Below are 27,918 nucleotides of genomic sequence, written 5' to 3'. Positions count from 1 at the left end.
CACGCCTTTTGATGTAGTTGCAAATCCAATATTAGTGATCTTCTCCGGCACGAACACTTTTGGACCATTGGGGTCTGGCCTCTCCCGGAGAATTTCGGCCATAGTCCTTGGTTTGATCACGTGGCCCCCGAGATTCTCGGTTCCTCCATCAAGGCTGGTGCTTGCCGCGTTAAGAGCGGTTTTGACCCCATTCCCATTGGAAGAGCCTGACATACTAGCGTGACTCGGTCCTGCCCCAAAACGGCATGGTTGGTAGGGGTTGGCTGAGTCATCGGGAGCTGGGGGCACGGGCGCCACCTCACCCTCGGGAGTAAAGGTGACTCGTGGTGCTTGACCAGCCGAGGCAACTCTCGGCCACACCAATCTAGACTCCTGGTGCAGCTTCCCGGCTTCAAAAGATTCTCGGAGTTTTAGAGTCCTGCCCTTCTCGAGGGGAGGGAATTCCTCGAAGGATGGAGCGTAGGGAACCCTGTTGTCTAGCGGCCTAGCTGAGTTCGGCACTTGGTTGAGGTGTGGCTCGACTACCAGCTGTCCTTCCTCCGGTCGACCCTCGGATGGCAATGGCTGGGTATCCATTGCATTTTCCATCTCATTTGAATTTGGAGTTGTAGCCGTGAGGGTCAGCATGTGATGATCGGCTTCCAGGAGGGATCAGTATGTAAGCCGACGGCCATTTGAGCTTCCTCCGGCTTGCCGCCGGCGAGAAGAGGCTGAGCCACCGTTGTGTCTAGCATATCAGCTGAATTTGGATTAGCTAGAAGAAGGATATTGTCTTTTTTTGGCTGGACATAGCACTCAACGACTAATTCCCTATGTGATTTATCAAGTTGGCAAGGCACCAAGGCACTTTCCAAAAGTGGTTTTGTCTCCATAACCATTTTAGGCAAGTTGACTAGTTCACCAACCAAGATTCCTTTTGCACCAGCTGGTGTATCTCCCATTGGTCGAAGTTGAGATGGTAGTTTGTCTTCTACTTCATCAACTACCTTCTCATCGCCGGCGCCGGCGGCCTGGCCGGAATCCGGCGCAATCTCAACCACGTTGTTGTAGGCAGCGCAATAGAGACCCATTTCTTTGTCCTTTTTGATGAGGTCATTCTCGGCAGCTACGATTTGAAGGTTCTCCCCCATACCGTCGTGAGGTTTCGTCGGGAAGATAGTTCCTTTGTATTTTGGAGGGGCCGAGGGGAGACCTTCTTCTTCTCCAAAATCAATCCTCTTTCGGAGTGGGTTGTCCTCCGGGAAGGGAGAAAGGACGTAGCGTTTCCGGCCATTTCCTTTAGTAGGGGGTGCCGGAGTGTCTCTCCTCAGCTTGAGCCTATTCAAAGCTTCTTTTTTGTTCGATTTCCTTAGAGGTGGTGCGTCCGTTGAGCGGAAGACCATTTGCCGGTCTGAGATGGAAAGAGCAACCATTTGGTCCGGCTGGATGCTTGATGTTGGGGCTGACATGGTCGGCCTTTTCGAGAGAATTAAAAGGTGATGGCGGGGGGGAAGGTGCGAGGATGGATGGGGCAGCGGTGAGGAGATCACCGGAGCACCATGTTGTCGCAAAAAAAAGGGGGAAAAGCTGGTCGGAGAAGAGGACGGGGGTGGCGGGGGGGGGGGAGACAGCGGGCGGTGGGGTCGGGGGGGGACGGTGAGGAAGTCACCGGCTTACCATTGCACCTAGAGAGAGAAAGTTAGAGAGAAGGGAGAGCTTTTTTATTTTAATTCAATTTATTTTGAATGAGGATACGATAATGACACCATTGACCAATGTGGTTTGCATCTTTTTGATGATATTTATAGTGGAGTGCAAGAAGAAGTTTCTCAAGATCAACTTAAACAAATATCCAATGAAGTAGATAAGTACCTAGCTGATGAGATGGAGCAGCGGTCTAATCTTTCTTTTAATCTTTTGGATTGGTGGAAAGTAAATGGAACTAAGTATCCAATCCTTTCACTCATCGCAAAAGATATCTTTGCAATTCCAAGCTCAACAGTTGGTAGTGAATCTGCTTTTAGCTTGGGTAAAAGGGTTGTGGATCCTTTTAGAACTAGTTTGAGTCCAAAAATGGTGGAGGCATTGGTGTGTACCAATGATTGGCTCAAGGCAGATGATTTCAGCTTATATAAGGATCCAACTGACGATGATCTTGATTTGTACCGTGAAATTGAAGATATTGAAAAGAGTAAGTGTTTCTTTAATATACTGTATTAAATTTTTTGTCTTACATATATATTATATATATAAAAACACAATGATGTTTTTTTTAGATGCAAACTTGAGCCAAGAAGATGAACAGTTGTTGGGGGGGTCCACTTTTATCTTCTAATTGATCCAACACACAATAATATACAATGAACGGAGGTCAAAATTTAATCTTTACTAAATACGTATATATGTTAAAGCTCTTTAACTTGTCATTCTTGAATTGGATCTATGTAATTTTATTCGCTATAGTTAAAAATTGTGAATCATGATCACTCATCTTGATCACAAAAAAGTCAGCAGGATAAGTAAAATCCTGCACTCTTACCAACACGTTTTCTAACACACCCTCAGGGTTTATACATGACCTAGTAGCTAGTTGGATTAACACCCTAGTGTTTGACAACTTTAACCCCTTCAACCGATTATAAATAGACAAAGGCATAACATTGATAAATGCTCCCAGATCACACATTGCATGCTCGATTTTGACATCTCCAGTTGTTATGGGTAAAGTGAACACACATGGGACGGCTCTCTTGGGTGGTAGTTTCTCCTGCACAATAGCTGACGCTATCCCTTCCACCATGATTTTTCCATCCTCCTGGGCCTTCCCTGCTATGAATTCCTTGATGAACTTCCCCAGCGGGGGTAGTCTCACGGCTTGGAGAAATGGTATGGTAACATCCAGCTTCCCAAAGATTGATAGGAAATCCACACGGTTTTCCTTCTGACTTCGTAACAAACCGATAAGGAAACAATTTCTCCCCCTTAGCTTCCCTAGCAAGCTTTTCTGGATTTTCCTTGGATGCCTCCTTGGTTTGAGGCTCCGACGTGGGTACTGTTTCTTCAGGATACTCGTTCCCAGGCGGTGCTTCTTTCGTCTTTCCTTCCCCAGTGGGCTCTTTGTCTAGGAAAAACGGTTCCTCCATCTAAGGCAGAGGCCTCTTGGGTTCTTCCACTGAGATGGTGTCGCTCAGCACCCTTGCTCCACTAGACTTTCCATTATAGGCAGTTCTGGACCGCAAAGTGATTTTACTCACATTTGCCTTTTCAGGTACATGGACTATATAGGTGGGAGTTTCCGTGAGTTCCCTTTCATTTTACCCATCGAGTTCGCGAGCTGGGCTAGGCTAACTGCTTGTTCATCATATCCATGTTCGCCCTATGCTCTTTCTGGGCATTTTGCATCCGTTGCACTGCTTCATTATTCGACTGCAAATCACTTTTGATACTCTGCTGCGAAGCGAGCATCTCTCCCATCATATCCTCCATAGACCCCCTCAACCTGTTTGGGTGATGGAATTGATTTGAAACTTGGTGCTGGTTGTACAGGGGTGGTGGATTTTGCTGGTAGTTCTGGAAATTTTGTTGGTTTTGGTTCGGTGGGTATTGGTTATACTGGGCAGAAGGGTTGTGTACTGGTCTTGGTTGTGTTGGTTCTGGTTCTGGTTTTGGTATTGATTTTGGCCTTGAAACTGATTTTGGTTTTGGTTATGGAACTGGTTTTGGTTCTGGTTTTGATGTTGGTTTTGATAGTTTTGGTAGTTTCACTGATGGGGTGGCACATAAACAGGGTTCGGGTTTTGGTTTTGAGGGTTTTGGTTCTGAGGTTGCTGGTTCTTTACTGCCCAGTTAGACCGTAGGTCAGGATTTTTGGGGCCACGGTTGGGGTTTTGGTTCTGGTGGGGGTTTGTGCTGATTCTAACCTTGATCTTGGTTCTGAATCTGATTTCCATCTCCCCATCGGAAATTTTGGTGATCCCTCCATGGTGTGTCCCTCTTCTTCCCCGGAATCCAATTCCCATTAGAATTGTAGTACCCTGCGGCATTGGCTTGCTCCACATCAGGCAGGTCGTTTGGTTGATCATATGGCAGCTCTGGAGCCTCGTTGCCACCAGTTGGAGAAGGTGGTGGTGTATTCTGCTTGATTGCACTCCTTCTTCATTTCTTTCATTTTTAGATCCATCATTTATTCCTGGTCAGTAGCCGAAGCACTTGCTACTCTCTCTGTGTTGTACCCGTCCCTTGCGTGGTCGTACGTCTTCTTTGCGTTCAACAGTTTGCATAAGACCTTCTTTGCTACTCTCTCTGTGCTGTACCAGAATGAGATTAGGCGGGCTCAGCCGCCAGCCTTGTCGATCAAATGGAGTCCTCCCGACCAGCCATGGATTAAGCTTAACACTGATGGAGCGTTCATCGAAACAACAAGAAAAGCAGGGGGAGGAGGGGTCATCCGAGATCATTCAGGCAAGTTGATTACAACCTTTGCCACTCCTCTAGACGCGGGCTCAGCCCTTGAGGCCGAACTACTAGCGGTTCACTTCGACCTGAATATTGCTAGGGAGTATGGGCAGCAAATCTGGATTGAATTGGATGCTAGCCAAGCCTTTAGTTTAATCATGGGCTCAACACTTAACCAAAACCGACTAACTTTTGCCCGGATTTGTATTGAGATTGATATCTCGACGCCTCCACCGGAAGAGATCATCCTCAACATTCTAGGCAAGGACACTAGGTACAAGGTGATGTGGGAGCGTATCCCTTTGTATTGTGCGGAATGCAAGCATGTTGGGCACGTCAAGGAAGCATGCTTCACATTGAGGAAGAACAAGGAGGAGCAGCCCACGAAGGAGCCTCTCATACCCGTCGACCCAATCTCGGGTCGGATTCCACCCGACGGGCTTGGAGTCTTGGAGCCGCTCACGTCGCCTAATCCGGAGCGATATTCAAAGGCGTTAGGGCTGGTCTTCAAAGGAGCAAATACCAACGGTAAAATCTGGATCTTTGCAGAAGAAGGGTCTAATTTTGAGATTGAAACAGATTCGGAACAGGTCCTACATGGCCGCTTCTCTTCCCCCCGGCTAGTGAGAGATATTGCCATCTCCGCTGTCTATGCTAAGTGCACAAGACCCGGAAGATATTGGTTGTGGGACAAGATGAGGGAACTCTCGGGCATGATTGAAGACTCGCCGTGGGTGATTGAAGGCGATTTCATACTATTCTGACCCCGGAAGATAGGGCCGGTAGTGATACAAACCGGCAAGCTGAGATGATTGATTTTGCGGAAACTATTGAAGATTGCAAACTTCTTGACCCGGGCTTTGATGGCTTGTATTTCACATGGGCCAAGAATGGCTTGTTTGAGAGACTCGATAGAGTCTTGGTCAGCGAGACGTGGGCTAGGCTCTTTGAGGCCACAAGAGTCACGAACCTCCCACGGGTCGCTTCGGATCATGGCCCGGTCCTTGTTCGTTGCAAGCCGGCAAATTCTTCCCCCGGAGGGAGAGCTTTCAGATTTCAAATTATGTGGATTCGGCATGAAGGCTTCCTTGACTTGGTGCGAGAGGACTGGAATCAACCCGTGGAAGCTCATGGTCTGCTTGGCCTTCAAATCAAACTTGCTAGAATTAAAAGGACCCTCAAGAGGTGGAATAGAGAGGTATTTGGGAACATCCACGCCAACGTCACTCATATGGAGGAGGTGATTGCGGAGGCCCAAACTAACTTTGAAGTAATTCCGTCGCCTACGAATAGGATTGCGATCAACAAAGCCATTGCTAACTACATCCTTCTCCTTAAGATGGAGGGAAGACTTTTGGAGACAAAAAGCGGCCCTGCGTTGGTTTGCGGAGGAGACAAAAACACTAGGTTCTACCAAAGTTGGGTCAAACAGAAGCGAATCCGGCTCCATATCCATTCAATCCACGTGAATGGGCGTGAGATTACGGAGGACACGGAGATCAAAAGTTCAGCAGTTGACTTCTTCAAGAACCTCCTTGCACCCGACAATATGGAGCTGGCCGATATGGATCCAGCCTTGACCCAACAACTCCCCCCCTCGGCACAACTAGCTGAAATGGCTGATCCACCAGAGCCTAATGAAGTTAAGCGGGCGGTTTTCGACATCTCAGGGGATAGTGCACCAGGGCCGGATGGCTTTTCGGCTGTTTTCTACCAGGCTTGTTGGGAAATTGTCGGGCAGGACGTAGTCGCGGCGATTAAGCAGTTCTTTGACGGAGCCTTCCTCCCCCGAAGCATCACGGCAAAAAGCATCCTCCTCATTCCTAAGAAGGCAACACCGGTTACCAGGGCTGATTATAGACCCATTAGCCTATGTAACGTCATCAATAAAGTCATCACCAAAATCCTAACGGCTAGAATATCCCCCTTCCTTCCCCGGGCTATCTCCCCGAACCAGAGCGGATTCGTGAAGGGTCGTCTCCTTAATGATAATGTCCTACTCGCCCAAGAGATGTTCCATAAGTTGTCAAAAAGCTCACCTGCCCCGAACGTCGCGATTAAGATTGACATGGCAAAGGCCTATGACCGGGTCCAATGGCCTTTCCTCCTCAAGGTGTATGGGATTTCCGGACGCATGGGTGTGTCCCTAATTGAGCGATGCGTGGGGACTTGCTGGTTCTCGGTCCTTGTTAACGGGATCCCGTCGGGTTTCTTCAGATCTACCCGAGGGCTTAGGCAAGGGGATCCTATCTCCCCGGATTTGTTTATTATTGCGGCGGACTACCTCTCGAAGGCCCTTGATAGGCTCATTCTTGGCCAGAAAGATATGCTTTTCAAGGCAACACGACGATGCATGGAAATCAGTCATCTCGCATATGCGGATGACATAATCATCTTCACTCAAGTGGCTCCAACCGCCTTGCGCCGACTTAGAGCTTGCCTGGATGAGTATGCGGAGGTCTCGGGCCAGCTGATCAATCTTCACAAGAGCAACTTCTACATTGATGAGGCTCACGAAGGATGGGCCAGCTCAATCCAAACTGAAGGTGGATTCTCTCGAGGTACCTTCCCCTTCTTATACCTCGGGGTCCCCATCTATCGGGGGGTCAAAAGAACAGATATGTTTATGTTCCTTAGGGAGAAGATTGCTAGCAGGATCTCAGGATGGGCTCACCCGCACCTCTTCTTTGGGGGGAGACTGACGCTTATCAAGAGCACCCTTGAGGCGGTCCCGATTCATATCTTCCAAGCTATTGAACCAACTTCTGGGTCTCTCAAACAACTTGATCAGCAAATGGCGAGATTCTTTTAGGGTACAACTAATGAAAGGAAGAGGACCCATTGGATTAGTTGGGAACAAGTGTGCCTTCACACTGCTGAGGGAGGCCTCAGAATTCGCAAGTTCAAAGAAGTCCTTAGAGCCTTTAATATCGAACTTTGGTGGCGGTTCAGAGAGCAAACCTCCCTTTGGGCGCGATACATGATGAGTAAGTACTGTCGCACCTCCTCTCCGCTATCTAATAGAGCCTCGGGAAGGAACAGCCCAACATGGAGGAGGCTTGCAAAAGCCTGGGTCCAAGCGCAACCGTACATTCGGTGGCTAGAGGAACAAGGTAAAATTTACTTCTGGGACGACATTTGGCTTGGCAACACCACTCTGAGGGAGCTTAGCCTAGATGATAGGAGCAGCCCTATGGATCTCGTTTCGAATTTCATCGAGAATGGTGCGTGGAACGAGCCGAAACTCCAGCTCCTACACGACCAGACAGGTCTCCCAATGCAAGTAATCGGCAACATCCTTGATACCCCAATCATTCACGGAGAACCCGACATTCCATGGTGGACGCTATCACGGTTTGGGGAGTTTTCACTCTCCTCGACCTGGGAGGCTACACGCTCTCCAAGGCCAATCATCCAGGGGCTGGACGAGGTGTGGACAACCGGCCTCCCCTCATCGGTCTCTATCTTCATTTGGAGGCTGCTTTCTAACCGAGTCCCAGTTGACACAAAACATCAATGGCGTAAGATTGAGTTAGCCTCTAAGTGTCAATGCTCTCCTCTCTCACCAGCTACCGAATCCCTCCAACACCTCTTCATCCAAGGCGTAGGTGCCACAAATGTGTGGAGAGAATTTGATTCGTGGTTCGTGGGCGCCCCCTCGCATCTACATATCAATGATACAATAGGCGCCCCCTCGCATCTACAGAATTTGAGTTTAGGCTCGAAGATTCAAACAACCGAGCAAGAAACATCTTAGTCGATCAATGCCCCTCAACATTTTGTGGTTCTTGTGGGCAGAACGGAATAGGTGCCGGCATCAAGATGGCCAGTTCAAAGCTTTCAACGTGTTCTGGCGGGTTCAAATGCATATCCGGAACAGTATGGCTAATGGAAACATTAAGCCGAAATATTGGAAAGGTGTTAAACCTAGGATTCAACATCCCTAGCCAGGACGAGTCTAGCTGAACTCAACCGCTTGTTATGCCGATTAAATGGATTCCTCCTGACCAGGCCTGGGATTAAGCTTAATACAGACGGCCCTGTAAATCTTGCTGTAATGAGCCTGAATTTGAATCCTACACATCTCTCGGGCAAGTGTGAGGCCTTAGGAGATGGACTTTTGGCAGCCAATGGGTTAAAGTATCCCTCTTAACGAGCTACTGTATATCCTGATTGAATCCTTTTACATGATGACAGACCGGAGTGTGAGGGCCGCAAAGGTGACGGGATCGCCTTTTGCTGCAGTATAAAGATAGCTACCACAAAATAAGTATGCATATTCATAGTTAGTTTATTTCCGTATTTAAATCTTATGCAATTTTTCATACATTTTTGTTGTGCATATATATCTAGTTAGGTTGTTTCAGTTGTAAAAAAATTATTAATTGGATATACTAGTCTCACTTTGATATGACTGGACTTATAAATTTCTTATCCAGCTGTGCCAGTCCCTGCACCATTAATCTATTATGCGTAGAAAAGAGCATAAAAACTTTTTAACAAAGGCCTAAAATCACCATCATCCTATACATTAGAAGAGCGATAAAAATCTAATCTTGACCATTTTTTTGCACTCGCTCTGCAATAACTTCTTCTTTTACCTTGACCAATATACGACTGAATCCTTCCCGTTTTCTTGAATTTATTTTCAAGGTTTTATTCCCTTTCCCCATTTTTGAACATATTGAGAGGCTCTCTCTTCATTCTCTTATAATTGAGTCATTTTTCTATTTTGTAAAACTTTTCGTAGTTTAGCCATTTCTATATATAAATACTTTTTCTTTCTCTTATTTTATTCTCTCTATTTTTTTTCTCACTTATTTGTTTAGATATCTACTTAACAAACTAAAGTCCATCTCCTAAGGCCTCACACTTGCCCGAGAGATGTGTGGGATTCAAATTCAGGCTCATTACAGCAAGATTTACAGGGCCGTCTGTATTAAGCTTAATCCCAGGCCTGGTCAGGAGGAATCCATTTAATCGGCATAACAAGCGGTTGAGTTCAGCTAGACTCGTCCTGGCTAGGGATGTTGAATCCTAGGTTAACACCTTTCCAATGTTTCGGCTTAATGTTTCCATTAGCCATACTGTTCCGGATATGCATTTTTCTCACTTATTTTTTTAGATATCTACTTAACAAACTAAATATCTATTTTTCAAACTGTATGCCGAAAGTTTTACATCAACTGCGAGAGAAAGAAGGGAGTACTAGTATGCCCAATTTCATAGCATAACTGCATCACTCAAAACTGTGTCGCAACAAACAACTTTTATCCAAAATCGTGTACCCACGACATACCTTCTTCTTTAAATCACCAATGGAGAAATGAGAACATTAACATCGATTGAGTAATGTGTTTGCTGAAGGAGAAGAGGCAGGTCTTCTGCTAATAATTCTACAAAAATGCTACAGTTCTAAAATACTAAAATGGAGCTAAACATTGTCCACAATTTGAAGCAAAGATGTGTAAGTGCCTACAACAAACACTAGGAGCCCCAACGCCACTATAAATGCTATGACTACCAATTCCCAACCCAACTTGGATTTCCCACATATCTTCAAGTAGCAAAAACATGGGAGCAGTATAGAAGCGGTGACGCTCAAAAACGCCCCCACCAGCGACATTAGGTATCCGAAAAACGGCACCGTCACTGCCACAAACACGCTGCCGCTGATCAACGCAACTCGCGTCAACGACCGGCAAACCCTTCCTCCCTCAACCGAATCAACAATAGGCTTCATCATCAGCGCGTATTTGGCTATGGGGTTGAGCAGCGCAGTGAAGATCGCCACTTTCGAGCTTAATCTATCTGTCGGAAGGTTCAACGTGATCTGCGATTGCAGCTCCGACCCGAACATTGTGTACCCTAACACCGCCATCGATGTGTAGGTCACCGTGCACAACGAGAAACACACCAGTAGAACCTGCAACAAGATAGTACTAACATATAACTCCAGCAAAAAATCAGATAAGGACATTTTTTAATGCTATTAAGGATGCTAATTTGTGTGTCTAATTATACTACCACCAATACTTCATAAAATGTCCTTATTATTAATGTCCCAACTAAATTTAGAAGAAACGAATAGAAACTCCTAAAAAAGTAAAAGATTAAGATAATTTGTGCCAAGCTTAGTGCTACAACGTACCGATGAAAACTGGCTCCTATCTGTAATAGAAGTATACAGAGTGGGGAAAACAGGATGCGCACAGTAGCAGAACGCGTACAAGCTTAAAGCAGTAGGCAAGCCGCCCCAATTCAAAAGCTCTCCCTTCTGCGAGAATCCGATGCCTTCGGTTATCCCGGACCACAAGACGGACCCGAGTATCACAACCGAAGCTGCAACTCCCGTGGCCGAAACATAGGCAAGGCTCCTCATGTTGTCTATCCAAATAGTCGGCGCTATCATGGCCGCCACCGCCAGCACCAGAGCCGCTCTCCCACCGATAACGGCGCCGCACAAGTGCAGCTCCACGTCCGGAAGCAAGGTGGACAGATTGTCTCCGGCGAGGATGAGGAAGCCAGTGGCCACCATGAAGAGCTCCACGTTCATGAACATAGAGACCACTGCTCTCCCTTTACCTCCGAAAGCCCTCTCCCCGACATCCGGGTAGCTTCTGATCTTGTCGTCGGCGTCCATGCACCGTTTGATCAGCAATCCGGTGTAGAACGTCGCTGACGCTATGATCAGCAGCAGGATCAGGCTCAACCATCCGCCCAAGGATAGGGCGAATGGAATCGACAAAATTCCAACTCCTGAAACATTAAAAAAAAACAATATATAAACGGTTCATTTCTAAATTAATTGGAGTTTGAGATTTAAAAAAAAAAAAAGACCTGAGAGAGAGTTCAATCCGTTGAAAGTTGTCTTGAAGAAGGAGGTTGTTCTTGGAATAATGGGATCGATTTCTTCTCCTTTTGGGAGATGGCAGTATTGGTTTGTGTCTGTGTAGTAATCCACCAACAAAGGTATGTTTAGAGAAACCTCAGTTGGTTGTTTGGCTTCCTGCATTTTTGGTGTTTGAAAAATGGGATAGGATGTTCGTATCTTCTTCGTATATATACACAATTTTTTTGCGTGTTGATTACATTAGTTGTTGTAATTTCGTTTGAAAAGTAAGACGAAGCATAACTTAATTTTCCACGTTTTTCTTTTTCTTCTTTCTCATTGGGCACTAATAAACCTCACGTTTTCCTTTCTCAGTGGGACCAAATATAACTAGTGCCATCCACGAAAATAAATTTAATCCAAGTCGAGACTAGCTTGAATTTAGACCTCACGTTTTGAATTTATATCAACCTAAATGTGTTATTATATCGATGTCCCAACATAAGTATAATAAAATTTGTTATAGGAGCATACACTATCGTGATCACCGCGAGGCTGACTCTTACTGTAACATCCCGCTTTTTCAAACCCTAATTTTTGTGACGTGGAAATTTTTGCATTAAATGATTTTAATGTTATGATATATGTAGATTAAATGATGAGTAATTAATTGCGATATGAAGTTGAGTTTGAGTTGAATAGTCAAACTTGTTGAATATGTGACGTGGCTATTGAATAGTCAATATTGTGGAAAATATGACGTGGTCGTGGAATGGTCAAAGTCGTTGGAAAATGTGAAGTGGAGGTGGAAATTCGAATATGTGGATATTTTAATGTGGGGAGAAATAATTATTGTGGCGAATTATTTTCCTAAGGGATGAGTGAGAATTAAATAGGAACATTATTTAATTATGTGGAATTTTCGACCCCTCCTATTTATTGGAAAGAAATCCTATTTTTCTTGGATTTAATTATTGTTTGGGATAATTATCCAAATTAAATCCAAAGTCCGGATATTCCTATTTATTCCATGAAGAATTCGAAACCCCTATTATTTCTTGGAGATTTTTGAAAATCTCTTATTATGGGAGAAGGAATTATTTTTATTATATTATTTGATACCTTATTTATTCTCTTCCATAAATAAATTCAAATATCCTAGCATATCTTGCCAAATCTAAGAAGTTCTTACCATATCCTAATTTAAATAGGATTTTTATTAAATCCCTTTTGAGGAATTGAAACTACACGCCACTTTCCATATATTTTGGGGAGATTTATTATTATTTTTCTTGCTCCGTGATATTTTATTCTACTTCGTGAAATATTCAAATTAAATCATAGGCTAATTAAATAGCATAGAAATTCGAAATTTCCTATTTTTCCTCTTCAAATTTTCGGCCACTTCAACAAACAAATCTACTCCAAATCTTTTATTATTTAATTGTTGGTTTATATCTTAACCTCTATAAATAGGAGAGAAATCCTAAACCCTAGCACTACAGAAAAATCGCCCCCCCTACTTCACGTCACTCTCTCTTTCTCCACACTCTCTCAAATTTTTCTTCTACCTTCTCCATTATTTCTTCATCTTGTGTGAAGAATCGAAGCTGAAATTCAAGAATTCGTTGAAGAATCAAGATCCTACTTGTTTCCTACCGATCGTTCTTTTGAAAAAGTATTTTTATTTTGATCTTCTCTTCTTCTACCGATCAATCGGTGTTCTTGAGTCCACATGCATTTAGATCGAGTGAAGGGGGAAATTAATCGGTGATTTTGGGATGCATGTGTATGTGTGTGTGACCGTGTGTGTGTGTGTGCACGCCTCGGTAGGCGTGTACATGTGTTGGGTGTGTGTGCGTGTGTTGTGTGTGGAAAACACTCATGCGTGTCATGATTTGATGATAAATCTGGAGTTGTTGTGTGAATAAAAACGATATGATAATCGTACTTTGATTTTTGAATGGGAATATTGAATATAATTGATGGGAAAGGGAAACGTGAGAACATGCATGATTTTGATCCATGATTGAGACTTATTTGAAATACATGAACAAAAGGTGATAGCTCGCGTTCCCGGTGCGATAACAAGAAGAAGTACGTATTTGAAATCGAAGGAAATCGAGGTGGGCTTTATTCTTAAACTCTCTCTTATGTTGCATATTTATGAAAGTGGAGCAATAAGGGTGGATTATACTGTTATGCCATGCCTATGATTATTTTGGATATTGTGTGTGCCTGATGCCTAGTTTGTGAGTGCGCTCCATTAGGCTATAGGGCTATATAAACGAATTCGGGTCTGAGTAGGGACGCAAACCCTATCTGGCTAGTGTACACTGGAGATCGGGAGCCGTCCTTGCTAGTCGGCCGGTCTCGTGGGCGAAAGTGTGGCCACACTTCATCGCACCATATGAATTGTTGATTGATGAGAAAATGGGAGGTATTATTTGACTGGCCAGTCCATGAAATTTTTTTGTGATACTCGATGTCATCTTTTAAATTAAATGTTAAACCTCGAGTTCACTATGGTAAGGGTGGCATAACTATTAAAACGTTTTGGCATGAGTCCACTGAGTATGCTTAAAATACTCAGCCCTGCATGTGTTTTCCCTATGTGCAGGTTGAGCAGCGATGGGCGGTCGGTGGTGTTGATGTTGAGATAGTTGAATCAAATAATATGGATGGTTGGGAGTTTGAGTGTAGTCGTGTCTTTATACATGGCTTCGCTTTCTCTTGGAATGCTTCCGCTGAATATTTTCAAACTTATTATCTTCGGTTGGTTTGAACTTATTTCTTCGAATTAGAATATGGTGAATTATTGCGTTTTGTTGGAGCTACAATAAACCTTTGACTTTTGAGCTTAGCCTATGATAGCTATTAAATCTTGTTTTTCGTATTTAAAGTCGTTGACTTATTGCCTTGATTTTCATTAAACACTTGGTCAAATCTCTTTAAATGAAACCCTAGTCTACATTCTTGTCGCCTTAAGTTCGCCAAGTTAACAGTCGTCGTATTTATTATACCCTAGAAATGCCGGGCTGTTACACTTACCTATTCTGGGTCCCACTTCAACTACTTTTTTATTTCATTTTTTAACTAATGGAAAACACATTCAACAATTTATCAAAAGTATATTTCCTTTTGAGTGTAATCACTCTTTAGCCAAAGAGCCTACATTACAACAAAATAAAGACCTTTCAGATATTTTACGTTTAGTCACAACAAGTAGATGGGTGATTTGATTTGAGAGATTATCACTACATTGCCATATACACTTTGAGAGTTAGTGATACACACAATTCCAAACACTTGTGAGTGCATGATTCCAAGGTGATCAACAAGCTTGAAATGAAAGTGTACCAATAAAATTGCTTGATTTGATTTTTTTTCTTATGCTCAAATGTATCTGTCCATGTTTTGAGGCAACAATGAAGTCTAGTTCGTATGCATTCATGTTTCTTATTTAGTTCCTTTCTTGTTTTGTTCAGGATAAACAAATGGTGGAGTTTGAGGGGTTAATAAACACGGATTTTGCATGATTTTAAGGCCTAAAATAGACTAGTTTTGATTGTTTTCGTGCAAAATATGTCCATTATGACGTGTTTTGTGAGAAATGTCCAAAATAGACTTAGAATAGGGCAAAAAAAGACCGAAAAACAAAGACTGGAGAAAATGGGCCAAGTCAGCGGTCCGCTGAACCACCAGCGGTCGATGAGAACCTAGCGGTCCGTTTCAGATGTTGAGTCTGCATCAACTTTAGGACCGGTGACCGCAGAGATGAAGTTAGTGGTCCGCCAAGAATTGTGCCAAGAGTCCAGAAGCATCTCAGGACCCAAGAGTTGTGTACACTAAATGACCTCGTTCTGCGGCTCAAGATTTATGTAAGTGGTTGATCAAGTGATATGCCGATAACAAATAAGAGTCGGAGTATTTAAGATCATCGCATAAGATTATCACTATACAATGGTATTCGGGAAAAAAATATGAGCACCTTGAAAGATTAATAACGAATGAACGTCGTCAACAAGGAGACTCACAGTAGGTAGTAGGGACAAAGGTTGGTGATAGAATTTGAAGGAGTATCCGATAATATGTCCATGCACACCATGATTGAGGGGACTAAAGAAGAAAGAGAAAAAAGGATTGTGTTAGTCATAGACAGAGATGGGGACTGTTATTGAAAGCCATATTGGATTATCTACCACGAGTCGCTCAACACAGCGCGAGGTATGGCGAAAACACTGTTTGAAGAAAGAGACTTACACCTCATAAGCACTATTACACAACTTCAAGAACATACATAAGTCGAATGGCGCCCGTGCTAAACCATGACAAGATGAATCGTGGAAACTCACAGAAAATTGCTTTGAAGACTTTGAAAGGTGGACAACCCCAGTAGGAAGTTTATGAGGAGGCCCTATTCCCGTCCCACTTTCTTTTCTCTCAGGAATACTTTGTGGAGGTAGTGCCAGTTAGACCTGCCCAAGGTTTACCGAACCGGCAGTTAAAACCGAAACCGTAACCGTCGGTTATGATTCCAAACCGAAACCGTGAAAATTTACCCGAACCGAAACCGTCAATTTTTGAACCATGGTTCGGTTCATGTTCAAAAGTTTTCGAACCGAAACCGTGCCAGAACCGCCGGTTCCGGACGGTTCCAAACTAGAACCGCAAAAAATCGTCGGAAAATCGTGAAACCAAGCCGGAACCGCAAAAAACCGGTGGGTCGGAACAGTGAAAAATCGTAAAAAACCGCCGGAAAAACTGTCGGTTCGGAACCAACACTGAAACCGATGGTTTTGGAACCGAAACCATAACCGCGAAACACTCTCACGGTTCGGTTCCGGTTCAACAATTTCTAAAACCGGAACCTGCGGTTTCGAATCGTAATAGCCGGTTCCTGAACCGTGGGCACCTCTAGTGCCAGTGTAGTGTTTTCCATCACCCTCTCCTTGGGCATAACTTCCTCAATGTCTAGTGTGCAGGTAAAACTATTTAGCGTATGTAAGTCTTCCACGACTGGCCAATCCCGTCTTTATCTCGTGCCTTAGACCAACACGGAACTTCTCGGCCACCATCTCGTCAGTGTCCACTTGCTCTGGTGCATACCGAAAACTCGGCCGCTTTTGCCTTTCGGTAGCACTTTAGGATATACTTGCTCTATATCTCCTCCTTGAAGTCCTCCCATTTCATCAATATCAAAGGTCACATAACTCAAACGCTCTTCATCGTTGCACTTCAAAAATTAAAAATGCGCTCCAACGCGCGTATCCAAGTCTCGGCCTTTGCCGGTTCACCCATTCCATCGAAGACAGAGGATTTTGGTTCAGGAACAACTCTTCAATGTGCCGTTCCGCCTAACGTGGAAGAGGTGGAGATGGTGGTGTTGGTGGTGGGGTGTTGGTGTTGGTTGCGGTGTTGGTTCCCACGTCTTCCATGTCTTGGCGGCATTCTGATTCATTATCACAAAAGTCATTACAGTTATTCATATCCTTCGGTTGAAATAGTAATACATAATCTCAAAAATAGGGATAAAAGGTCAATTGCGCAAAAGGATAGTAAAAGATAAAACTTCTCATAGCAGATCAAAAGCACATGCCTCAAAGAGGTCTTAGTATCAACACAATGAAGGAAAAGAGGAAATTCAAAACGTGGAAAGGCAATGGTAATCATGTCAAGTGAAAACGTAGTAGCAAAACGTAGTAGCAAAACGTAGGGAAACAAAACAATCACTTCCACGAACTATCGTCTCTAGATCTCTCCCTCTTCTTTCACATCCTCTTCAGTCTCCCCAACACTTTCCCCATTCACGTTCCCTTCTTCCTCGAAAGGTTCCCACTTCTCTTCTTCTTAGGTATTCACATGTGAAGTGACCGTCATGAGCATGTTCTCAATCTCCTTTCCCATCTTAGGAGTGGTCAAGGTACAGATCCCGAGCCTTGCTCTTTCATGAGCACGGGAGCGATGTGGCTTTTTATCATACTGAAAATTATGGAGACAAGCTTGACAAGACGGCAAGGAATTATGTTGGGACTATAACCAATTTATTATACTTATCACATGTAATGAAATTATCACATGTAATGGTTATAGTCTAATTCATGTTTAGTCTAATTATGTAATGGGACGGAGGGAGTATAGTCTCAGTAGGTACTCCTTCGTTTGTCTCTTGGGAGCCTGAACATAATAAGCGTTCTAGGAAACCCTAGATTCCAAGTTAAGAGATTCCTTGTGTCGTTACAATTAATAACTATTTTTTATGGTCGTATCTTCATAGTGTTCTTGACAAGTCATAACGTCATATTCATAAAACATTGCAATTACCCTTGTGGTCTTAACGTAGGTCGTTGTATTTGTGTCGCGTCGCTGCTTTGGCATGTTATACAAGATTGCATAATCTAATTAGATCGTAAGTACGATATCTCGTCGTTGTAAGGATACATCACTTAGCATCTCTTCTTGTTTCGATCTCGTTAGAAACTTCCTCTCGTTTTGAAATTCTTCTCTTCTTGAATACCTTATCGATACAACTTCACTTTGTATCCTCATGAATGGCAATAATAACAACCCATCTAAGTTCGGGTTCAAAATTTATATTTTCGTTTATTCTATCACTAGGAAAGTGATATTGCTATTGTCAACTTACAATTGAGTTTGAGCATGTTCAGCCTAGGATACTTCTTAGGCACTCTATTCAGACATAGTTAATAGTCTCATATATCAACATCCATCCATCATTAAATAAACATCATTCATACTTCATAAGCCATTTCTTACAACCACAGTTTATCGTCTCATACTTCACTTCTATGAGTGATTTCCTATGATACCTCATACTTCAGTGCTCATAAATTAGCATCACTTAAAACATTATTCATATATCGCATAATTAAACATGTTTTTCCATATAAACCATTTGGCATCCAGATTCCATTGTATATAACTCGAAGGTCTCATTGCCTTTGTATGTATATATATATGACCCAAAGGTCCATTGTCATTGTATAATATGATATGTAGGTCCCATTACCTTTGTATACATATATCTGACCCGAAGGTCTATTGCCATTATATATATGACCCGTAGGTTCACTGTCATTGATATCAGACCCAAGACAATACTGTCACAGATCCTTCCTCTTTAATCCAATGATTCGAATAACTCCAACATCATGTGCGTCAATTACACATTTCTATCATACTTCATCTAATAATTCCCTCACAATTTATAAAACATATCCCTTGCACCAATCACATATCCATATAATATTCTACCAAATAATTTCACAATATAGATAAATATATCTTTTGCATCAATCATATATTCATATCATATTCCACCCTCTATATAATCCAAATATTCACTTCAGCTTAACACATAACAATCAAAACCATAACATCTATGATATTATAAGTGTAATTTACACACCTGAGCATGATAGGTATTCCACTCGAACTCCCGATTTCTCTCGCTCATAGAGCTTTTCCTCTTTTTTTTCTCTATCATTTCTTTTCATATTTTCTACTCTTTTCCCTCCCTTTCTATTATCAAATAAAAATAAAGTGACTCTTACTTACTATACACTACACACGTCAATTACATGGAATGAAAATTCCCATCTCCCTTTCTTTTTCTCACAAGTGTCCTATTTAATCCACATAAGAACTACAATTCTATGATATTTTATAGGAAACAAACTATGCATACAATTATTAGAATATTGGATAAAAGTCTTCACATACACATGGGTGTGTTATATTGCTAACTATTCTTTAAATTACTAACTACAACTAAATGATATGCATTGGATCTTTAAATCAAAAGCTAAGATCATTCAACTCTGAATATCAATATATTGTGCAAAAACTGTCAATAAGGATATTAAGGTCAATTAACAATAAATTAGTTATAATTTACTTTTGAAAAATATCACAAAACTTTAAATACATATAACTATCACAATTTAATTATTTTTGCACACAACATATATCAAATTAAAGATAATTTTATAAGGATTCTAACGAGATCTCACTTTCATATGTTTCAATGTCAAATATTTGAAAAAAATTCTTCAATTTTCAGATTTTTATGAAGCAGCTTAATGTAAATGTAGTTATCAAAATATGTCAACATAATATGTATAAAATGTTAATTCTAAACTGTATTAACATATTCAACACATAGTATTGATATGTTTAATACACTACAGAGACATTTTGATCAAAAACCCTAATTTTGGGAGTTTTAAGTATGCTTTTATATTTAAATAATAAAAAAAATGAATTTTCACATGGCAAATTATAGACCGCTAGATCTCTAAACATCCTATGATCTCTAATTAGTTGTAGTTAGTAATTTAGGGAGAGTTAGAAATTGATCACACCTAGGTGTAATATATAATATATGGGGAGTGTTATGTTGATAACTCAATACGTAATTGCTAACTACAATTAAATAATACCCTTTAGATATTTAAATCAAGGGCCTAGATCATCAGCCCCAAAATGTCAATCCAATCAACAAAAAACGTCAATAAGGGTATAAGGTCAATTTACAACAATTTAGTTTTAACTAACTTTTCCAAATTATCACATAAATTTAAAACGCATATAACTTTCTCGATTTAAATTATTTTTTCGCACGACATATATAAAATTAAAGATAATTTCATAAGGATTCTAATGAGATCTCACTTGGATATGTTCCGATGTCAAAATTTGAAAAACAATTTGAAAATTTTCAGTTTTTTCGTATAGCAACAAATGTCAATATAGTATATAAAATATGTAAATATAATACATGTAGAATGTCATTCTTAAAGTAGTGTGTCGATGAAAGCTTGTCTCTTCACATGTAAATTAAAGCATGTAGAGTTACGCAACTTGATCAAGCTAGACAATAGACGGTTCAAGTCGCCTAACGACTATTGGTCGTTGGGTATGCGAACGGAGAGACTCAAATCTTAACCCACAATACTTTGATTTAGTAAAGGGAAGTAAGGGTCGAATTCCACAGAGACGGAGGCGAGTTGAGTTATGCTCGAAACGTTTGGGAGGTTTGGCTGCGGCCTCGCCTTTTAGTGGGTTAAGTTAAACTAAGAAACTGGGACTGATCAACTTACTATCAATCTAGACTAGACTACTCATAACTAGGGAATAGGTGACTTGATCAACTAAACTAAGAACGGAAAGGTAAAAGTAACTTGGGACCACTGACACAAAATAATGCACTTCTAAAACACTATAAACAACGAAAAGGAGACAGAGACTCCTATTCTAACGAACTACGGTGTTCTTCTTCGCTAAGCGGCTGAAAAAAAATAACTAAAGCAGATCTAAACAGAGCAACGAACATAAAAACAGAAATCAGAAAAATTAAACACAGATCCATATGAAATCGACGTAAGGAAAACAAATCTAAAGTATCTAACCTATTCTCATGCAAGTTGACGAACTAAAATATAAATCTACCTGCGGGAAAGCATAAACAAGGCAGAACCTAAGCTAACGAAAGCAATGAAAACAGAGAACATCAGATCCAAAACAACTTGAATTAAAAGCGTCATTTCATAAACAATCTTCAGTAAACGAAATCAAAACAAAATTTCAAACAAGGATTAAAAGATCGATCAACAACGGAAAGATAACTAGAGTAGCAACTTAGCGAAAAACATTAAAAACAACTAAGCTACGGAAAAGATGAACTAAAAACAGAATGGAAATTGTTTCAACGAGGTACAAGAAAAACACAAACTACGAAGGCTTCAGGCATATCCAGGTCCCTCCTTCCTTGACGAGGAAGAAAAGATGAAAGTTGAGGTGGAAACGACGACTACTACTGCTGCTATCTTGCTTACTCCATGCTATGAATGTGAAGTGTGAATATGACGTTTTTTTTTTTTTTAAATTCAAACACTTGGCGGTGGAGGGTTCGTAGGTCCCTCATTCCTATATTTTATAACTCAAGTTGAAACAATACTTGGCCACGCCCAAAAGTGACGTGCCGACAGATACATTCTTACAGAAGCAAAATACGGTCAAAAGCAATTACACCACGAGAGTAAGAAGAGGACAAGCCGACAGTGGCTCGACACCTACATACTCTACGGTGTCTCATAGAGATCAGCAGTCGGTGTATATTCTTCGAGAACTGACAAACCCTATCCGGAGCCATCATCTTGTACTCGGATGTTAGGTATTCCCATTTCTTCCATTCGGACAATCGCTTTAAGTAATCTTGGGGCTGTTTGAGCATCCATGCGGTGGAATTCCTCTTTCTCCATACCCATTTTAGCAAGAAGATCTGCCCCTTTGTTTCCCTCGCGGTGGATGAAGGTGATCCGGAAGTTCCCACGGCGTCTGTGGAGGGCTAGGTGGGCCATGGCTCGGCAGGTTTGTGCCGGCCCCCAGCTTACTCCTCTAGATAGGCTGATTGCTTGAGCGGCATCTGACTCAACCCAAATTGGCTGCTCAAACTCCCAAGCCATGGTCAACCCATGATGAATGGCCAATAGTTCAGCTTCCAAGGCTGAGTGTGCCTCCAGTGGGGTGGCGAAGGCTGCAAGTATCTTACCAAGGTGGTCACGGATGATTCCTCCACCACCAGCCCTTCCTGTGGTCTCCATGAAGGCACCATCCGTGTTGAGTTTTATCCAAGGCTGGTCCGGGGGATTCCACTTGACCGGCATAGCAAGCACCGGGTGCGGCCGTGTATCTGGTTGGCTCGGTATGGCAATTTTGAGCTGGACTCCCTTCTAGTGCTTCGGTTTGATGCTTCCATTGGAGATGCTGTTATGGATAAACATCTGAACCAACCAAGCAACATTAAAAGGTTTGAAGATGACGTCCTGGTGGCGGCTTCTGTTCCTCTCTGCCCAAAGGAACCAAAGGATAAGATAAGGCATAGAGCGACAGAGGTGTTTCTTGCTCGGCTCTTGGATTCTCCGGGTCTAGACATCAAGCCTATCCGGGATGGTGTCATTGATCCGGAGGGGCGAGGAGGATCCTTCGAACCAGCTATCGAATTCTCTCCAAACTCTAGAAGCACCAACCCCTTGAATGAAGAGATGTTGAAGCGATTCAGTATGAGGCCTGTGAGGGCAGCACTGGCACTTGGATGGAAAGTCGATTTTACGCCATTGTAGCTTTGTATCAACTGGAATTCGGTTAGAGAGGAGCCTCCAAGCAAACACCGCAATCGAGGTGGTGAGACCCACCTTCCAAATATCATCAAGTCCCGGAATGAGGGGTCTGTGTGTTCGGATGGTTTCCCATGTTAAGGTCAAGGAGAAGTCGCCACGACGGGATAACTTCCATCTCGGAATGTCTGGCTCCCCAGTGAGGATTGGGGTGTCAAGGATTCTATCAATGACATGTTATGGGATGCCGTCCTGGTCATGAAGTAACAGGATCTTCGGCAGGTCCCACGCTCCCTCGCTGATGAAGTCCGAGACAAGGGCCCTAGGATTACCCCTATCATCTAGGCTCAATCTCCTCAGCATGGAGTCGCCGAGCCATATGTCATCCCAGAAGTAAATTTTCCCTATGCCCACCAGCCAGCGGATGTGCGGTGCTTGGCCCCATGCTCTCGAGAGCCTCTTCCATGTTGGGCTGTTTCTCCCCGAAGTTTGATTAGTGAGTGGGGAAGAGTTGGAGCAGTACTTACTCATCATATACTTTGCCCAAAGCGAGTTTTGCTGCCGAAAGCACCACCACAGTTTGATGTTGAAGGCTTGGAGGATTTCTTTAAATTTGCGAATCCCGAGACCTCCTGTTTTTTTTTAATGAAACACCTTGATGGTGGAGGGTTCGTGGGTCCCTCATCCCTTCATATCATCAAACAAGAATTCTACAAAGGTATGCTCGAAAGTGACATGATCATCAAAGCAAGAGTAGTTCAATGTCCAACCCGCACAAATGGAATGGACATCGGCCTACTCCAAATCCAAGCAAACAGACTAGAAGAACAATCATCAAACAAAAGGAAAAGCCAACTTATATGTCAAATCTCCCAAGCTGATTGAGGCCAATGTGATGCAGCCCAAGAAGGGGCTGACTCCCTGCATTTGTTTCCTCCACCTGGATTTCCGGCTATCAACCATCATCATCCACTCTAATATTAGGTACCCCTATTTGTTCCAGATGAATAATCGCTTCGAGTAGCCTAGGTGCCGACTGACCATTGAAGCAGCAAAGACTCGGGTTTCCGTTGTTTAACTGGGAGATAAAGATAGCTGCCTTGTTCCCCTCCTTCATCACAGTCGCAAAGCGGAAATTGCGCTCCTTCTGCCAGAGAAGTAATCTAGCCATGTCCTGTCTGGAGTGTGCCGGACCTAGACTTCTTGCATTAATAAGGGAGATCACTTGGGGGCAATCTGTCTCCACCCAGATTCTCGAGCTGCATTCCTTGGCCACGGAGATGCCAATTTTTATCGTCTTAGCGTTGGCTTCGAGGGCAGTGGTAGCTGAAATGGCGATGCAGAAGGCTGCCAGTAGCTGACCGTTGTGGTCTAGAATAACTCCCCGACCGCTAACCTGTCTAGATTGGCCGGGGAACCTGCTCGCCGTGTTGAGCTTGAGCCAGGGGCTGTCCGGTGGGTTCCATTTGACCGATAACACAAGTTGGGTTGAGGGGAGGATATTCGATTCATTCCCAGCCCATAAGGGGAGGTCCGTCCCTCTTCTCTATTTTTTGTCGAGCTGCCCATTGACAGCCAACTTCCGGATGTGCATCTGAGCCTGCCACACAACATGTTGCCATCTGAAAGCGGCCTCATTGTGTCTGCATCTATTCTGGGGAAGCCCAGAGGAACGACATAATGACACAAGGTGTGATCTTGCAGAGATGGGTCTTCTCTGGTTGTTTAGTACGCTTCGCCCAACATTCCAATCTATCCGGAATTGTATCGTGATGGCGGAGGGGATCTGTCATGCTGGGGAACCAAGGATCAAAAGCTCTCCAGACGTTCGCAGCACCAAACCCATTGACAAAAAGGTGTTGAGGCGTCTCAATCCTGGGGCGCGTTGGGCAACAGTAGCATTTTGAGGCTAACTCAATTTTTCTCCATTGGAGTTTTGAGTCCACGGGGATTCGGTTAGAGAGGAGTCTCCAGATGAAAATGGACATAGAAATCGTGATACACCCGTGCCAAATCCCCTCAAGGGCCGGTATGATTGGCCGTTGTGACCTAAGTGTTTCCCAAGCTGATGCCACGGTGAATTCTCCCGACTTAGAGAGGTTCCACCTCGGCATGTCCGGCTCGCCGAGGACAATGGGAGTAGCTGCAATTTCCTCGATCACTTGTTGGGGCAGGCCGGCTTGATGATGAAGAGCTTGAATTCTAGGGAGATCCCACTGCCCGTTCACCTAGAAATCCGAGACTCTCGCTTGAGGGTTGCCTCTATCATCGTGGCACCTTTCTCTGATTGGCCGGTCCCCGAGCCAAATATCATCCCAGAACAGGATATTCCCTTCCCCAAGCACCCACCGGATATGTGGATGTGTGAATGCCCACGATCTCGATAATCTCCTCCACGCCGGGTTGCTTCGTCCGGAGACGGTGAGGGAAAGTGGGAAAACTTTCCTGCAATATGCATGGCCCATAAGGATTTTTGCTCTCAGAAGCACCACCAAAGCTTGATGTTGAAGGCCCGAAGGACTTCCTTAAAACTGCGCACTCCGAGCCCTCCTTCTGCCACCAGCCTACATACTTGCTCCCACCCAATCCAATGTGTCTGCCTTCTCTCGTTTGTCGCTCCCCAAAAAAACCGAGCAAGTTGTTGTTCAAGTTGCTTGCCTCCCCGGTTGGCTCAATGGCTTGAAAGGTGTGGAGTGGGATGGCCTCAAGCGTACTCTTGATGAGGGTGAGTCTTCCCCCAAAATAGAGGTGCCTATGAGCCCATCCGTTGATCCTTTTAGCAATTTTTTCCCGCAGGAAAAGGAACATATCTGTGCGCTTGATCCCACGGTATATCGGCACACCCAAGTAGAAGAAGGGAAATGAGCCTCGTGAGAAACCTCCTCGCGAATGTATCGATTCGGCCTAGTCCTCATGGCCTTTCGCGATGTAAAAATTACTTTTGGGCAGGCTGATTTGTTGCCCTGAAGCCCTTTCATACTCAGCAAGGCAGACCCTCAGACGACGCATTACTCTCGCGGAACCTTGTGTAAAGATGAGTATGTCGTCCGCGTATGCGAGGTGACTGATTGTCGGGCAGTGGAGGGTGGTCTTAAACAGCATATCCTTTTTCCCAAGGATCGGTTTGTCGAGGGCCCTTGAAAGATAGTCCGCGGCGATGACAAAGAGGGCCGGCGAGATGGGGTCCCTTTGCCGGAGGCCTCTTGTCGATCTAAAGAACCCCGACGGGGTGCCATTGATGATGACCGAGAACCAACAGCAGCTAACACACCGTTCAATGAGGCTAATCCAACCCTCAGGGAAACCCATGCCACAGAGGATCTTTAATAGGAAGGGCCACTGCACATGATCTTAAGCCTTGGGCAAGTCAAGTTTTAGAGCCACATTTGGAGCCGGTGAGAATTTGGGTAGCTCATGAAACATCTCTTGCGCCAGGAGGGAATTGTCATTGAGAAGTCTCCCTTTGATGAAGCCACTATGGTTTGGCGAGATTACCATCGGGAGAAGGGGGGATAGCCTCGCCGTGAGAATCTTGGTAATCCGCCCATGTCCGCGTTGTTTCCTTCTTTGGGATAAGGATGATTGAGGTAGCCATGAAGTTGCGTGGTAGGAAGGCTCCCCTGAAGAACTGACCCACTGCATTAGTGATATCCGCCCCGACAATCGACCAACATTTTTGAAAGAATGTCGCCGAAAACCCATCCAGTCCCGGTGCACTGTCACCCGAGATGTCAAATACTGCCTTTTAACTTCTTCCTCTTGTGGTGGGTTCATCAGGTCCTCAGTCTCAACCCCCCCCATGATGAATAATTCTGAGGATCGGCACCACGAGAGGGAGGGCAGCTGGCGCAAGGAGCCCTCAGAAGAAATCTACTGCCGAGGCTCAAAGTTCTGGGTCCGTTGTGATCACTCTATCCCCTTCTTCCACTACATGAATATGAAGCTGGGTTCTTTTTTGCTTTACCCAACTCTGATAAAATTTAGTATTTCTGTCCCCGTCCGAGAGCCACCGAAGGGTTGCTTTCTGTCTCCATAAATCCTCTTCCATTTTGAGAAGGAGGATGTATTCAGCAATGCATTTGTTGATATTGGCTCTGTTGGAGGGTGAGGGGTCATTCTCAAACTCCAGTTGACCCAGCACCACTTTTTCCTCGGCCACGGTCAGGTTGGCGTGAAGGTTGCCAAATTCCTCCTTGTTCCACCGTTTGAGTGCCTTCTTAACTCTAGCCAACTTAATTTGTAGGTTGAGGAGGCCAACCGCATCCGTGTTCTGCTCCCACACTCCTTGCACTAGCTCCAAAAAACCCCGGTGCCGTGTCCACATATTCTGAAAACGGAAACCACTTCCTTTGGGGGTCGACGCAGCAAGCCTGCACCACACCAGGATTGGCCCGTGATCAGAGGCAACTCGGGGTAGATTAGTAACTCTTGACGCCTCAAACACATTCAGCCAAGCTTCTCCAACGAGAACTATATCCAACCTTTCAAAGAGGTTGTTTTTAGCCCAAGTGAATTCGGAGCCATCAAATCCCGGGTCAAGAAGGTGGCAGTCTTCAATGGCTTCCGCAAAGTGAATCATCTCTTAGTGTCGATTAGTATCGTTCCCCATTCTGTCTCGGAGGTGGAGGATTGTGTTGAAGTCTCCTCCGATTAGCCATGGGGAGAGTCCATCACTCGGCACGAAAGCTCCCGCATTTTATCCCATAGCGCGTACCGCTCCACTCTTGTACACTTAGCATATACAACTGAGATGAAGATGGGTTGAGAAAGCCTCGGGCTCGTGAACCGTCCATGGAGGGCTTGATCCGAGTCATCTTCAATGTCGAAGTCAGTCCCTCTCTCCGTGAAAATCCATATTTTACCACTCGAATTCGTCCCCCTGTACTCCAGTGCCAACGCCTTCATGTAGAGCTCCGAGTTAGGTTGGGTAAGGGGTTCAATTATCCCAAGGAAACCAACATTGTACAAGTTAATTAAGCGTTTGATGACGTTGCGGGTGGAAGGATTAGCAATCCCCCAGACGTTCCATATCAAAAAATTGAGAGACATGGTTAACAGTTAAGAGCCGTACCCGAAGGAGATGAATGTCGGCTCCGAGGATCGGTTATTCCCTGATCACGTCCGCCATCCTGAGTGATCATTGTAGTAGGGCAAGGGTCGTCTATATCCGCGCCCTCCTGAGGCACAACTTTCATTTCTGTTGGTTCCCCATTCTCGTATGTCTCTGTGTCAAAGCTACCATCCTCCATGAGCATGTATTATTTATTGGCGCTCAGAAGATCTCTTTGAGCCTCTCTCCAAAGTGGATCCGATGGGGGGGGGGGGCATTTGTTCTCGGCTTCCAATGACCTGAGTGACTTCGGTGGAGGCCCTGCCTCACTTGTGAATCCTTCCCCTCATTACCCAGCCTCTCTCTGACGACATGATCCGGCTCATGAAGGAAGGGGGATCTCTCTCTTGACCCTCTCCTATCACTAGCCGTCGGGTCTCTTACCGGATGTTCCCCATCACTAA

General features: G+C 43.9%; 1 protein-coding gene across 1 annotated transcript; it reads right to left on the bottom strand.

Moving 5' to 3' along the window:
* Window positions 1-9,868: 9,868 nt before the first annotated feature.
* On the bottom strand, window positions 9,869-11,449 carry LOC125220341 (amino acid transporter AVT1I-like). The gene is made up of 3 exons (XM_048122503.1): window positions 11,275-11,449; window positions 10,586-11,193; window positions 9,869-10,360 (listed from the first exon to the last, which is right to left on the bottom strand). The coding sequence occupies exons 1-3, from the start codon at window positions 11,447-11,449 to the stop codon at window positions 9,869-9,871; spliced, it is 1,275 nt and encodes a 424-aa protein (XP_047978460.1).
* Window positions 11,450-27,918: the final 16,469 nt, after the last annotated feature.

The sequence above is a fragment of the Salvia hispanica genome, chromosome 4 (assembly GCF_023119035.1).
Source record: "Salvia hispanica cultivar TCC Black 2014 chromosome 4, UniMelb_Shisp_WGS_1.0, whole genome shotgun sequence".
Lineage (NCBI taxonomy): Eukaryota > Viridiplantae > Streptophyta > Magnoliopsida > Lamiales > Lamiaceae > Salvia > Salvia hispanica.
This window is presented reverse-complemented; position numbering and strand designations above follow the sequence as displayed.

What these genes read in the sequence shown, in the direction of transcription:
- LOC125220341 (XM_048122503.1), bottom strand. Translation starts at nt 11,449, where the DNA reads ATGCAGGAAGCCAAACAACCAACTGAGGTTTCTCTAAACATACCTTTG. An exon ending in CGGATTGAACTCTCTCTCAG is followed by an intron (nt 11,194 to 11,274) that starts GTCTTTTTTTTT and finishes TTAATGTTTCAG; the next exon opens with GAGTTGGAATTTTGTCGATT. An exon ending in ATAGGAGCCAGTTTTCATCG is followed by an intron (nt 10,361 to 10,585) that starts GTACGTTGTAGC and finishes ATCTTGTTGCAG; the next exon opens with GTTCTACTGGTGTGTTTCTC.